Genomic DNA, 14,458 nt, shown 5'->3' on the forward strand with positions numbered 1-14,458 from the left:
CTGTCGATTTTGGAGGCCTTTATCAATAATGACCAGCTATAGATTTGCTTCCCGATGGAGATTTTTGACAAATTACATGTTATTTAGCATCTACACGTTAAGCTGAGTCCAATGAGATCAAGCTCGCCCTCTTGCTACACCGAGATCATGTCCTAGACCTAGGTGTACCATGTAAAATACATGTTACCATTTTCTAGAGTGTCATGCTTGGTGTCATTGGACTCAACTCAACGTGTAGAGGCTAAATAACATGTCATTTGTCACAAATTTCTATCGGGAAGCAAATCAATAGCTGCTCATTATTGATTAAGGCCTCCAATTTCGACAGCTAATTACTACCATTAAACATGTTTGAATATGCTCATGTGTGGCACCGTTGCAATCGCCTGGAAGCGTAGATGTTGAAGGACACCTTGTTCTCCCTCTTACGTCACCGGGAAGATATTTACATGCTTTTGATTGACTAATGAATTGATTCAGCTATTCCCCCAGAAGTCTGGGGTCAAAAGGTCAAAAGGAGCCGGCACCACGCCGCTTATGAGTCAAAAGTTAATGTGTATTTCTCTCATACATTTTGTCATTATTAAAGAGAGGCCTGATTCTCAGATATGCAGGTTGGATGGCTACGGTGTAGGTCTGGGAATAACTTCAGGCCAAAATCTTGCAAGCGAGCCGCTGGGTGCAGGTGCAACGAGATGGAGCACTTGCTGAGTCATTTCCTGTAGGACCGGAGCCACAGGTTGAAGCGTATGCGTCCTTTGAGACCCCCTTTGATATATAAGAGACCTCAAAGTAAAGCTTACTTAAATGTCGTCGACCCAGTCACCTATTGCATCACTTCCTTTAGGGCTTCGGCCTCCTAATTGATCATTGTAGTATATTTGAATGCCCTCTTTCATATATATGATACCTCCACCACTGGGACGTGGCAACAATTCTCCAAATCCATATGGGGAGGGGGGGGTGATGCTTGTGGACAGTAGGGTTGTACACTAGACATAAATAGGAAGAAAACTCAGGAGAAGGAATGACCTCTCATAAATATTTATTTAATAAATAAAACAAATAACCCTGCCTCGTTAAATCAATGAGCTTGGTGTTTTGCTTTCAAAAATAGGTTATAGAAGAAGTCTAAACTGCAGAAAATAAAAACATCCAAGCTGCCTTTTAAGGATACCTTGGAATATCCGTCTATTTTTTAACCATCGGACACTAGTTTACGACAAAAACAACACAAATTACAGCAGCTCATTTGCCGCGTGGTTTTTAGAGCCATGTAAGGATTAGAGGGGCTGGTGGATAGCAACCACCATAGCAACCATGACGGTCAAGTGACTGGATTCAGCCCCGTTGAAAAAAATAGAATACCACCCTCAGGAGATTAATGATATTTAAATGATTATGACCATGACGTCTTTATTTGCATGGGTTTACATTTCGTTCTGTGTAGCATGGAAAAATCGGAGAAACACTCCCATTCGGAATGCATTGGTTTACATTTCTTTCTTTGGAGCACAGTTATTTTTATTTATTTTCAGTTTTTGAGGAGGTGCTTCAAAGATGCTAATTTTTCTGCAATAATCCAAAATCAAATGGAAAAACCCGTTGGCTTTTTGTCAAGGGAACCCAGGGCGACGCTCACTTCCGGGTTGGCCAACACACGTCATCCCTCCACCACTATACTGTAATAACGCATGTTGAAGTTGAATGATAATGAATTAATTTATTCTTTATTCTGCCTTAGTATTTATTTATTTGGCAGCGAAATGCAGTGTGTGTGTGTGTGTGTGTGTGTGTGTGTGTGTGTGTGTGTGTGTGTGTGTGTATAACACACTATTTTATGTTGAAATGCGACGTAATCCAGTGTTCACAAAAACGTACGTGTTTCTAACAAGATGATATCATTAAAAGTTACATAAAGTAACGGTTTAATAACACAAAAGCAGGAAACACGTGAGCTGCATTTCCCATTCAGATAATAAAGATTAATAAAGATCATACACATTCACTGACTGAGGATTATTCAAGGGAAAAGTACATTTCTCGCTAGAAATGTCATTAGAAACACGTTAAATGGTGAATCTGTCCTAAAATATTGCATCTCCCATTCAGTTAATGCTGGGTTTTTCGTATCATATGCACATATGCACGCGAAATGGACGTATCCGCCCTCCACAGTAGTTAATGCTGGGTTTTGCGTATCGTATGCACACGAAATGGTCATTTGGCGTATGTAGGCTACTGCACGCATCTTGAAAGTGTCAAACCGTGCGATCTGTGCGCATATTGGTGAGACTGGAAAAGCTGTCATATTCTTAGTTATCACAGACCATTTTTAACAATAAATGTTCTGTACGGAGCTCCTTAAGGGACAATAGGGAGAAAGCTCCCGGACAGAACGTTAGATGGAAGTCGTGCTTAGTGACAAATCACGACAAATACTTCCAATTGATATGCATGAGTTTGAAAATTTTGCTTTTTGACACGAACATTTAGAAAATACGTGTACCTGATCACGTTTCAATAGATTAAATAACGTGACAGTGTCACCTATTTTCGTGAGCCCGGGATGCCTGTACGCCGGCCATTATCGCCCGATGAAATATTCTTCGTCATATCTATCAAACCAAACATCCTTCACATTCGCCGAACGACGATTATGAAAGTAAAATGCACATTTCTCGCTAAAAATGTTTACATAAACACTTTTAATGGTGTAACTATTCTAAAATATCATATTTTCCACCCAGGATAAAAAGTATGTCCGCCATTTTCACAGAAGAATATCCTAAAAAACTATCCAATAGGAAAGATGCTCACATCGTCTATTAGAGACGTAGTGAGGCACCCCCCATTCCGTATGCAGAAGACGCCGAAGGGTACCTTTACCGTCACCGACCGAATAAAAAGGGTACCTTTCCCGTCAGTCACCGACGCTAAAGGGCCTTTGCCAACAGTCGGTATTTGACGTTCTCGGAGTGAGACTGTGTTGCCCATGCACAAGGAAGAACGGAGAGAAACCTGTACTTGAACGGACACTGGAGTTATAGGCAAGCTCAAACTGTGGCAAGTACTGGTCCCATTCACCCCCACTTTGTGATATGTATTTACAAAGCTGATCCTTCGATGTCCTGGCGGCCCTGGCCTGTATGAATTGACTGTAATAGTCCATAACAACTTCCATGGCCAACAACCTGTTGCCTTGTGTAGTGATAGGTAGCTCAGTGATGTCTGCAGCAATCTTTTGAAATGGTCTCTCTGCAATGGGCACTTTCTTGTGGAGCTGGGGAACTGCGTGTTTGACATGGTAAGCACTCGGCACAAAACGTGTTAATGTCACGGGTCATGTATGGCCAATAACAAATGTGCCATTTGTCTGCAGTGTGCGCTCTGCACTCAAATGTCCACTAAACGTATTGCCATGCAATCCCGACAATGCTGTGGAAACAAGAGCTGCAGGAAGGACAACTTGAAAGGTTGCAGGTGTGTGTGGGCTTTTCTTTACCTTCCTGCAGAGGATAATAATAATAATAATAATAATAATAATAATACATTTCATTTAGAGGCGCCTTTCAAGACACCCAAGGTCACCTTACAGAGCATATAGTCATCATACATTTTTTAAAAAACAAGACATTGTGGAAAAAATAAATAAATAAATAAATAAATAAACATAAGCAATAAGAAATAAATAAAACAAAAACAAGACAAAACAAAACAAAACAAAAAAACAAAACAATCAAAACAGTGATCAGTTAGACGTTGTGTGCGAGTTTGAACAGGTGAGTTTTGAGTTGTGACTTGAAGGTTGTAATGGTGTCTGACTGTTTTATGTGTGGGGGGAGGGAGTTCCAGAGCCTGGGTGCTGAACAGCTGAATGACCGGGCACCCATTGTAGTGAGTCGTGATGTGAGGATACATAGTAGTCCAGCAGAGGTTGAGCGGAGGGAGCGGGAGGGAGTGTATTCTTGGAGGAGGTCGCAGATTCCATGTCGAACAGTCAATCTGGGACACACATGCCAGAGTTTTTTCAGTATGGGGGAAGAGTATTTCAGGCGACCTATTGGTGGTCTCTGAGCATTGCTCGCCAGCCATGAAATCACTGCACTCAGGCACTCATCCTCACTTTGCTGTTCCTTTAGTTTTTCCGAATCAATAGACAGTGTGTGACTGATTTTAGGAATATCTGAGGTGGGGTTATCATCCACATCTGTCGAGGTGATGGAAGAGATGAGACACTAAACAGCCTTGTTGGGTGTCTTGGGGCCCGGACGCCTGGACATGGCATCTGCGTTGGCATGTTGTTTACCTTCTCTATGCTGGAAGTTGTAGTCATACACATCAAGCTCCAGTATCCAGCGGCTACGTCTGCCAGTCAGGTCATTATCCACTGGGGCTTTCCTCAGATTCATGAGTGGCTTATGATCTGTGACCACAGTGAAAAAACTGCCGGACAGGACATTTTTTAAATGCCTCACAGACCAAACAACTGCCCAGAGCTCGCGGTCAAAGGTAGTCCATTTCCTCTCCGGAGGTCTGAGTGTGTGGCTCCCATATGCTATAACACGTTCTTCATTGCTTTGTCGTTGAGCAAGCACAGAGCCAATGCCTCCCTGTGAGGCATCCGTGTACAGCAAGAAAGGTTGCGTGAAGATGGGGTGTGCTATAATAGGAGGGGGCGTAAGAGCATGTTTCATTGACTGAAATGCATCCTCACATACATCAGTCCATGTGAATATTGCTCCTTTCTGTGTGAGTGAGTGAAGGGGGGCTGCCATGACAGAAAAGTTTTTGATAAATCTACGGTAGTTGGAGCACAGTCCAATGAAAGCTCTCACCTGTGTGGTCGTTCTGGGTGTAGGCCATCCACGCACCTTTTCAAGATTCTTTGCATCTGGTTGGAGCCCATGGTGGGAGATGACATGTCCAAGAAAAGTCACTTGTGTTCTCGCAAGTTTGCACTTTTGGGGTTTTAACTTGAGTCCAGCTGCACGGAACCGGCTGAAAACCTCCTCAAGGCTCTGTAGATGATCCGCAAAGGAGCGACTGAACACAAAGACATCATCAAGGTAAATCAAGCATTCCTTCCAGTGTAAGCCATGGAGCACCAGCTCCATGAGCCTTTGAAACGTGGGTGGAGCGTTGGTTAAGCCCATAGGCATTACTTTGAACTGGTACAGTGCGCTGCCTGTGCTGAATGCCGTTTTCTCCTTGTCTTGTGGCTCAACCTCAACCTGCCAATACCCCCTGGATAAGTCCATTGTGCTGAACCAGCATGCACCTGACAGGCTGTCAAGGGCCGCTACAGGGTGTGGTAGAGGGTAAGAGTCTTTGATGGTGGCTGAATTCAGTTTTTCTATCAATACAGAACCTATAGCTGCCATCTTTCTTTCTCACTAATACAACAGGGGACGACCAGGGGCTACAACTTTCTTCAATGACATCGTTAGAAAGGAGCTGCTGTACTTGTTGGTCTATCTCTGCTCTGATGTTAGGTGAGGTTCTGTATGCTCTTTGTTTGATAGGAGGAGTACCTGTGGTCCTGACACTGTGCCTGACTAGGTTGGTACGTCCGTATTATTGATCATGGGCACTAAAAACGTCACTGTAGGTTGACAGCAAAGCCTTAAGCCTTTGTTGCTGTTCGTCGGTAAGTGTTAACTGACTCAGGTCAACATCAGGCAATTTCTGCTGAGGGGAGGAGTTGACTAACGCAGTAACTGTGGCTACATCTGCTTCAGCTATTTAGTAGCCATCCTCACTTGTATCGCCCACAGGGTGAAAGTCACCTAGCCTAGTGTCACATGGGACCTGTATATCAGCTGTAGTCGGGTTCATTACTCTGATACAAATCAGGGGCCTGGCTCTAGGATACCTGTGTAGTCGGCTTCAAGATCTGGTACCCCAATTGTGGGCTGCACCTTCGCCAAAACAGTCATCTGTGACATAGCCGAGACAACAACAGGAGATAAAGTAACAGCGTTGCAACTTAAAGGGGCAGCAACAGTAACACGCATGAGAGGGACGCTAGTTGAGCTGCCCACCTTAAAAACACCTTCCCTCAAATCAACAACTGCATAATGTGCAAGTAGAAGTGGAAAGTACAAGTAGAAAGTCCCAACCTAAGATCGCAGGTTTTATTGCTCTGAAAACGTGAACAGTGTGGGTAAATTGCTCACTACCTAGTCTGATGTTGATAGGAAGTGTGCCAAGAATGTCTAAATAGTCACCAGTCACTGCTCTAGGAAGAAGTTCAGAGTATTGCATTGCTTTAGTTCTCAGAGATGGGAGACATCCTAAAGGCTTCACTGATTAGCGATATGTCTGAACCTGTATCTAGGTATACCTTTGTAGCAATGTTCTCAATGACAGTCATCACATAACGTGTGGGGGTTTTGCGTGCAGATGGTATCACCTGCTGTGGGACCTCATCACCAGTAGCAGCAAACACTTGGTCCTCAGCATCTGCTACGAGTCCTTTCCCTGCACATAAGCGTCTTCACCAAAGCTCACATAATGGCTCCTCTCTCTGAGTGATGGGTGTCCCTCCCTAGCAGAGTAGGCCTGGTGTGAGTCATACCTTGGTGCAGTTGAACCACATGGAGAAGAGTAGGAGGTGTGCTGGCGGAAGTCGTTGCGGTGAATTTGTCTTGAATCCAAGCGGTCAAGAGAGTGATGCCTGTCCGGGCCGTAGTGCCCGAAGCGCCAGTAGAATACGGGTCAGGTCAACGATAGGGTGAAAATGAAGGTGCAGAGGAGTAGCGCCCGCCTGGGCTGTGGTGCCTGGAATAACCTTGACTGCTGTTAGTATAAGGATCCTGTCGACGATGTGGTGAAGATGGAGGAGTAGGCGAGTAGCGCCTGTCGTGTCAACCAGGAACGCATCCGAGATGGTAATGACGATCGGATCTCTGATGGTCGGCAGCGAAGGAGTAGGAAACATGGTCAGGAGAAAAAGATGGCGGTGATGTCTGTCCCTGCCACGCTCACCCCTCGGTTCAGCTGGAGGATGGTACTCACGCTTGGAGGTTTCAGCCCAAGGAGTACGGTGACAAGCAGAATGGCTGTAGTCTTGTCTCAGTTGAGTAACTTGATGTCTGAGGGCTTGAACATCTTTTGAGAGCTGCGAGACAATATCCATTACACCAGCAGATGGATCCGGACGAGGGCTTTCATGCGCGGTGGAAACCATAGCTAGAAGTGGCTCACCTTGTGGTGTGGGAGTCGCACGCTGTGTGGTAGCATTTGATGAAATCGGTGGAGAAAGGAGTTTGAAAGCTTCCTGTGCACGTTCCCATTTACATGCAACAGCTAAAGCCTCCTCCAGTGTAGTTGCGCCATGCTCATTACATTTCACTCCAAGAGCGAGGTCTACACCAGCAACAAATCCTCTGAAGCGTTCCATGGCCATAGCTGCATCACTATAGTTGGGGAATGCCTCCAGAACCAGCCTTGTGATTTCTGCAGCAAAAACCTCTAATTGGCAAACGCTGTTGTGCATTTACAAATGTCTGGAAGTGCAACAAAAATTCCTTTCTCCCAAAAACATCATTTAGCCTTGCCGTACATCCTCCATAATCTTGCTGCACATTTGGTGATAAGGACAGCCAATATGTTGGGATGGGAATCGAGAACCGGTTCTTGTTCAGAACCGTTGCCGAGTCAACCGATTCCTTGGAATCATCTGCAAGCCCGCTTATCGGTTTCGGTCGCGGCAAATGCTTCATGACTTCACACACACGCTGCAAACATGGCGCCGCCGAGGAAGAAGCGCATTGTGCGTTTCACACCAAATGCGAAGGGGCGACAAGATCCCGTACAAAGTGAACTTAGAGACGCGTATCGGGCAAATTTTTCACACACAGGCAAGCGCGTTCACGAGGATTTGTGCCGCGACAAATTCGCTCAAGTTGAAATATTTCAACTTTGACACGAATTTCGCGTGATGACAGCAACTGAGTGACATGTGTAACGTAACAGCCAATCAGCGTTCAACCGTCAAACTCAGTGCAGTGCAGTCCGGGGTGAACTGCAGCATGGAGGAGAAAGTGATTGTTGCCGTTTGCGACTCCCGGAGCTCTATATATAATAGTATATCATATAATATAAATTGTATATATAATATCACGGCCAACAGCTCTGTGCGCCTCCGGATGGCTGTACCGTGGGGAGCTCTCACAGGGATGGGCTTCTCGGGGTTTGTTTACCGGCGTTGCTATGGTTTCCGGTCTTGTGTGTTCCAACGGTTTATTAGGTAGGCCCATCTAATAAATCTCTGTCTAATCAATACTTCATTTTGTTTACGTCAGTTGATTTTGTCACAAGTTGAATGCAAATGATCACTGTTAGTATTCCAAAAGGCACAAGCTCTTACTTGACTGTTTTCAGTCTGTGTTTTTAGTTTTATGGCACATAATGATGGCATTTGGGCTTAAAAATCCAAACATTTATTTTTTTGTCTACAGTAGACCAATTGATTTGAAAATGTAAAATTTCCTAATACTTGACGCACTTCTGATCAGATATTAAAGAGATTTAATACAAACAAACACATTTGTACTTATTTTCTCACCCAATGAGAATCGATAAGGAATCGGATCGATCAGAATCGGAATTGTGAAATTCTTAGTAATTCCCATCCCTACCAATATGCTAGTGCATCTCCACTAAGGCGAGTGAGAAGTATTGTAGCAATATCAAGCTGACATCTGTCCCCACATGCCTTAACTGCAAGCTCCAATCTCACTTTCAACAGAGAAAAACTTTCTTTTTCCTTACCGTCTCCGTGGAAACATGGCGGCAATTGCATGCGGTTGTTTCGTCTGACTGGGTCGTGTTGCATGCATCGGCATTACTAGCGAGCGCCTCGTTGTCCTCAATCTCCTCAATGACGTCCTCTAATGACTGGAGCGACATGTTGAAAAGTACTGTCCAACTCAAATGGCAGGGCGAAAAAAGAATCATCTTCTGTCCACTTATCAAACTGTCCAGAGCAGACACTCGTTCGTCATGTAACAGAAAAAAAACAATAAACGTACGGGGTGCAACACCCACCGTCACTTTTCACTGCGGTCAAGTGAGCCGCCATTCGTTCATCCGCGGTTAAGCTAGCCGTCACACAAAATCTTTGTGCGCCTTTACTCTAAACAGCCTTTGTGTGGTATCTCGCGACTTTTTCAAAATAAAACCCTTCAGAACACTAGGGCTGTGTCCCAATTCATAGGACGCATCCTTCGTAGACCGCGTCCTTCGAAGGATGCGGTCTACGTAGACCGCGAAGGACACTCCGAAGGCCGAAGAAATGGGACGGTCTAGCTTTCGGAGCATTTCCGGTTTACGTAACAAACCGTTACCGCCCTTTACCTTACGTGACCACCACGCGCTGCTCCTGTCACCGCCACCCTGACAGCTGACCTGACCTGTTAGTAAACAGAAGTTATACCGGACAGCGCGAAAAAAAAATAACAAAGAAACCCAATAAACAAACAAAGAAACCAACAGAAATGGAGCCAGAAATTATAATTTCATTTTTTATCTTTTATTTTTTATTGGAGGAGTTGGGGAATACTCACCGCCGGAGCCGACGGGGGATATATCTTCGGCTCCGAGCAAGAGACGACCACAGATTGGTAAAGCTGTGTTACCTTACTTTTAACCAGCAGTATTGTTAACATCATCGTGTTGTATGGCTAGCGTAAATGTAAATGTCATTGAACTTTGACAATATAATTACATATTTAAAATAGTCTCAACCTTACATTAATATAAAAAAAATGTTCTGTCATTAATCAGCTAAATAAAGGTTGAGTAACTTAGATTGATATATAACTATTAACTATATATTATATATATATATATATATATTGCATAGATAGATAGATAACGATAGATATCTATCTATTGTTTGTGCTGTTGTTTGTGCGTATGCACCAAACAGCAGTTCAGAGTACTCGGCCTTCTTGGAGACCCTGAATGGAGTCCTGTATGGGGCTCCAGTAGGGGACTCCGTAGTTCTGCTGGGTGACTTCAACGCCCACGTGGGCAACGATGGAGACACCTGGAGAGGCGTGGTGGGGAGGAACGGCCTCCCTGATCTAAACCCGAGCGGTCGTTTGTTATTGGACTTCTGTGCTAGTCATGGATTATCCATAACAAACACCATGTTTGAACATAAGGGTGCTCATAAGTGTACCTGGTACCAGAGTACCCTAGGCCGAAGATCAATGATCGATTTTGTGATCGTGTCATCTGATCTGAGGCCGCATGTTTTGGACACTTGGGTAAAGAGAGGGGCGGAACTGTCAACCGACCACCATCTGGTTGTGAGTTGGATCAGGGAATGGGGGAAATTTCCGGATAGACCTGGTAAGCCCAAACGCGTAGTGCGGGTGAACTGGGAACGTCTGGAGGAGGCCCCCGTCCTAGGTATCTTCAACTCACACCTCCGGCGGAGTTTTTCTAGCATTCCTGTGGAGGTTGGGGACATTGAGCCGGAGTGGGCTGTGTTCAAAGCCTCCATTGCTGAAGCTGCGGTGGCTAGCTGTGGCCTCAGGGTCTTAGGCTCCTCAAGGGGCGGTAACCCTCGGACACCGTGGTGGACACCGGTGGTCAGGGAAGCCGTCCGATTGAAGAAGGAGGCCTTCCGGGATATGATATCCTGGAGGACTCCTGACTCGGTTGCAGGGTACCGACAGGCCCGAAGGGCTGCAGCTGCTGCCGTGTCGGAGGCTAAGCAGCGGGTGTGGGAGAAGTTCGGAGAGGCCATGGAGAAGGACTTTCGGTCGGCACCAAAGTGTTTCTGGAAGACTATCCGGCACCTCAGGAGGGGGAAACGGGGAACCGTCCAAGCTGTGTACAGTAAGGAGGGGACTCTGTTGACCTCAACTGAGGAGGTCGTCGGACGTTGGAAGGAACACTTTGAGGAACTCCTGAACCCGAATAACACGCCCTCTATGTTGGAGGCAGAGCTCGAGGTTGATGGTGTTTCGTCGTCAATTTCCCTGGTGGAGGTCACTGAGGTAGTCAAACATCTCCGCAGTGGCAAAGCCCCAGGGATTGATGAGATCCAGCCAGAAATGCTAAAGGCTCTGGGTGTTGAGGGGCTGTCATGGTTGACACGCCTATTCAACATCGCGTGGGAGTCGGGTACAGTGCCAAAGGAGTGGCAAACCGGGGTGGTGGTTCCCCTGTTCAAAAAGGGGGACCAGAGAGTGTGTGCCAATTACCGGGGTATCACACTTCTCAGCCTCCCTGGTAAAGTCTACTCCAAGGTACTGGAAAGGAGGGTTCGGCCGATCGTCGAACCTCAGATTGAAGAGGAACAATGCGGTTTTCGCCCCGGACGTGGAACTACGGACCAGCTCTTCACTCTCGCAAGGATCCTGGAGGGGGCCTGGGAGTATGCCCATCCGGTCTACATGTGTTTTGTGGATCTGGAGAAGGCGTATGACCGGGTCCCCCGGGAGAAACTGTGGGAGGTGCTGCGGGAGTATGGGGTAAGGGGGTCTATCCTCAGGGCCATCCAATCCCTGTACTCCCAAAGCGAGTGCTGTGTTCGCGTCCTCGGCAGCCAGTCAGTTTCGTTCTCGGTGGGTGCTGGGCTCCGCCAGGGCTGCGCCTTGTCACCAATCCTGTTTGTGATATACATGGACAGGATATCGAGGCGTAGTCGTGGTGGGGAGGGGTTGCAGTTCAGTGGTCTGAGGATCTCGTCACTGCTTTTTGCAGATGATGTGGTCCTCATGGGATCATCGGCCTGTGACCTTCAGCACTCACTGGATCGGCTGGCGGCCGAGTGTGAAGCGGCTGGGATGAGGATCAGCACCGCTAAATCTGAGGCCATGACTCTTAGCAGGAAACCGATGGATTGCTTACTCCGGGTAGGAAATGAGTCCTTAGCCCAAGTTAAGGAGTTCAAGTACCTCGGGGTCTTGTTCGCGAGTGAGGGTACTATGGAACGTGAGATTGGCCGGAGAATCGGAGCAGCGGGGGCGGTATTGCGTTCGCTTTACCGCACCGTTGTGACGAAAAGAGAGCTGAGCCGCAAGGCAAAGCTCTCGATCTACCAGTCGATCTTCGTTCCTATCCTCACCTATGGTCATGAGGGCTGGGTGATGACCGAAAGGACGAGATCGCGGGTACAAGCGGCCGAGATGAGTTTTCTCAGAAGGGTGGTTGGCGTCTCCCTTAGGGATAGGGTGAGAAGCTCAGCCATCCGTGAGGAACTCGGATTAGAGCCGCTGCTCCTTTACTTAGAAAGGAGTCAGCTGAGGTGGTTCGGGCATCTGGTAAGGATGCCCACTGGGCGCCTTCCTTGGGAGGTGTTTCAGGCACGTCCAGTGGGGAGGAGACCTCGGGGAAGACCCAGGACTAGGTGGAGAGATTATATCTCAACACTGGCCTGGGAACGCCTCGGGATCCCCCCGTCAGAGTTGGTCAATGTGGCCCGGGAAAGGGAAGTCTGGGGCCCCCTGCTTGAGCTGCTCCCCCCGCGACCCGACCCCGGATAAGCGGAAGAAAATGAGATGAGATGAGATGATAGATATATACATATATATTTAAGCATTATCCATCTAAACTCTCCACACTTTATATCCAGCTATTGTTCCAACAGTTTTACTTCTGTTTCTTTCACTAAACAGCCCAGACCCGTGTACTGCAGGATCAATCCAACGGTTCCTGTCCTGGACCGTTATTTTAATGGCCAGGACACCAAAACGGATTTCCGATTGGGCAGGGAGGCCCTGGCAGTGCTGCTGGACCTTCTCGGCCAGGAGCGGAGCCATGGATGGGGTGCCACCATTGAGACCCTGGTGTTCTATTCTGGCTGGCTAGTGGGACATCATACAGGGTGGTCTCCAGAGTGTTCGGGATGCCTCGTTCCACTGTCCACCGCATCGTCCACAGGGTCACTGAGGAGGTGGTGGCCATTCGCCACAAAGTATATTTATATTTATTTTATCACTAATTTCCTCTATCTTTGACTCTTGAGTTGCTGTAACAAGTAAATGTCCTGTGTGGGATAATAAAGTTGATCTTATCCTATCCTATCTTAAGGTCATCCACCTCCCGAAGACCCCTGAAGACCTGGTGGCAGTGACCAATGGGTTTGCAGGGCTGGCAAGACACCGCGCTTTTGGGAAAGCAGCGGGAGCAATCGACGGCTGCCATGTCCGTATCAAGCCACCGAGCGGCCCTGATGGTCACTGCTACAGGAACAGGAAACTGTTTTCCTCCATAATTCTGCAGGCTGTTTGTGACCATCAGGGCCGCTTCCTTGATACGTACGTGGGCTGGCCTGGATCAGTCCATGACTCCAGAGTCCTCCGCCACAGCCCACTGTATAGGTCACTCTACCCTCCTCCAGGGCATTTCATCCTTGCAGACGGCGGGTACCCTTGCCTCCAACACCCACTACCCCTCATCACTCCCTACAAGAGGCCAGTGCGAGGTGTGGGAGCCCAGCGCTTCAACTGGCATCATTCCAGGGCACGCTCCATTATAGAGCGTGCTTTTGGAATGATGAAGACCAGGTTCAGGGCCATCTTCCTGCAAGCGCTGGAGGTGCACCACACCTTCGTACCTCACGTAAGTAATCACTCAACAGGATTTTTTAGAATACTAAGAGTAAATCAAAAAAACATTTATTATTTTCTCAGGAGGCATATATCATTTTTTCATTTATTTTCTTTACCATTTCAGGTCATAACAGCATGTGCCATCCTCCACAACATCTGCCTTGGGGCCGATGACATCATGGCCCCAGAGGAGGAGGATGTAGAGGAGGATGAGGGGGGCGATGGTTTGGAGGCAGTCAGTGGTGCTCCCTGGCGGGACCAGCTGTCTGCAGAGGTGTCTGCCCTGGAGGAGGCCCACCCTGACCACCAATATATACAGGCAAGTAAAATAATTGAAAAGCTATTTATATTTATTTAAAATGTTTTGTAGAATAGTTTTACCCGTTCAAATAATTTGTGGCAAGACTTCTTTTGTCAAAATAAGGTTGTGTAGTATTTAGTATGCACTCTTATTCTTGCCCTTTTCCAAATATTTTTTAGTGACATGGCAGCCGTTGATTGAGTCAGCCCTGCAAACCCATTCGGTGCGGTGGACAGTGGAGAGGCATATCCAGTACACTCTGGAGACCAACCCTGGATGTCCCACTGACAGGAGACACCAGGGTCTTTAATGTGGCAGCCCATCCGGGTCCAGCAGCACCACCAGGGGCTCCCTGCTCTGCTGAATCATTATGTTTTTGTATATAGTCGTTTTCCAAGTATATAGTATATATATATATATATATATATATATATATATATATAAGTTTATATAGTAGTTTTATAATAATTGTTGTAAATAGTCACATGAATGTTTTGTTGTAAATAGTTTTATTGTTTTATACAAATAAATTAGTTAATAATAAATAGTTAATAAAAAAGTTAGTTAATAAATAGTTAAA

General features: G+C 46.5%; 1 protein-coding gene across 1 annotated transcript; it reads left to right on the plus strand.

The window, feature by feature from the left end:
- Positions 1-12,624: 12,624 nt before the first annotated feature.
- Positions 12,625-14,188, plus strand: LOC132452888 (putative nuclease HARBI1). Its single transcript, XM_060045725.1, has 4 exons — positions 12,625-12,940; positions 13,057-13,587; positions 13,702-13,900; positions 14,115-14,188. Exons 1-4 carry the CDS (start codon positions 12,872-12,874, stop codon positions 14,186-14,188), a joined length of 873 nt encoding a protein of 290 aa, XP_059901708.1. The 5' UTR covers positions 12,625-12,871.
- Positions 14,189-14,458: the final 270 nt, after the last annotated feature.

The sequence above is a fragment of the Gadus macrocephalus genome, chromosome 23, assembly GCF_031168955.1.
Source record: "Gadus macrocephalus chromosome 23, ASM3116895v1".
Classification (NCBI taxonomy): domain Eukaryota; kingdom Metazoa; phylum Chordata; class Actinopteri; order Gadiformes; family Gadidae; genus Gadus; species Gadus macrocephalus.

Bases quoted from the DNA above. Each gene is read 5' to 3' on its own strand.
- LOC132452888 (XM_060045725.1), top strand. From the start codon at position 12,872: ATGCCTCGTTCCACTGTCCACCGCATCGTCCACAGGGTCACTGAGGAG. The intron at 12,941-13,056 runs GTATATTTATAT...TCCTATCTTAAG, and splicing joins TGGTGGCCATTCGCCACAAA to GTCATCCACCTCCCGAAGAC. The intron at 13,588-13,701 runs GTAAGTAATCAC...TTACCATTTCAG, and splicing joins ACCACACCTTCGTACCTCAC to GTCATAACAGCATGTGCCAT.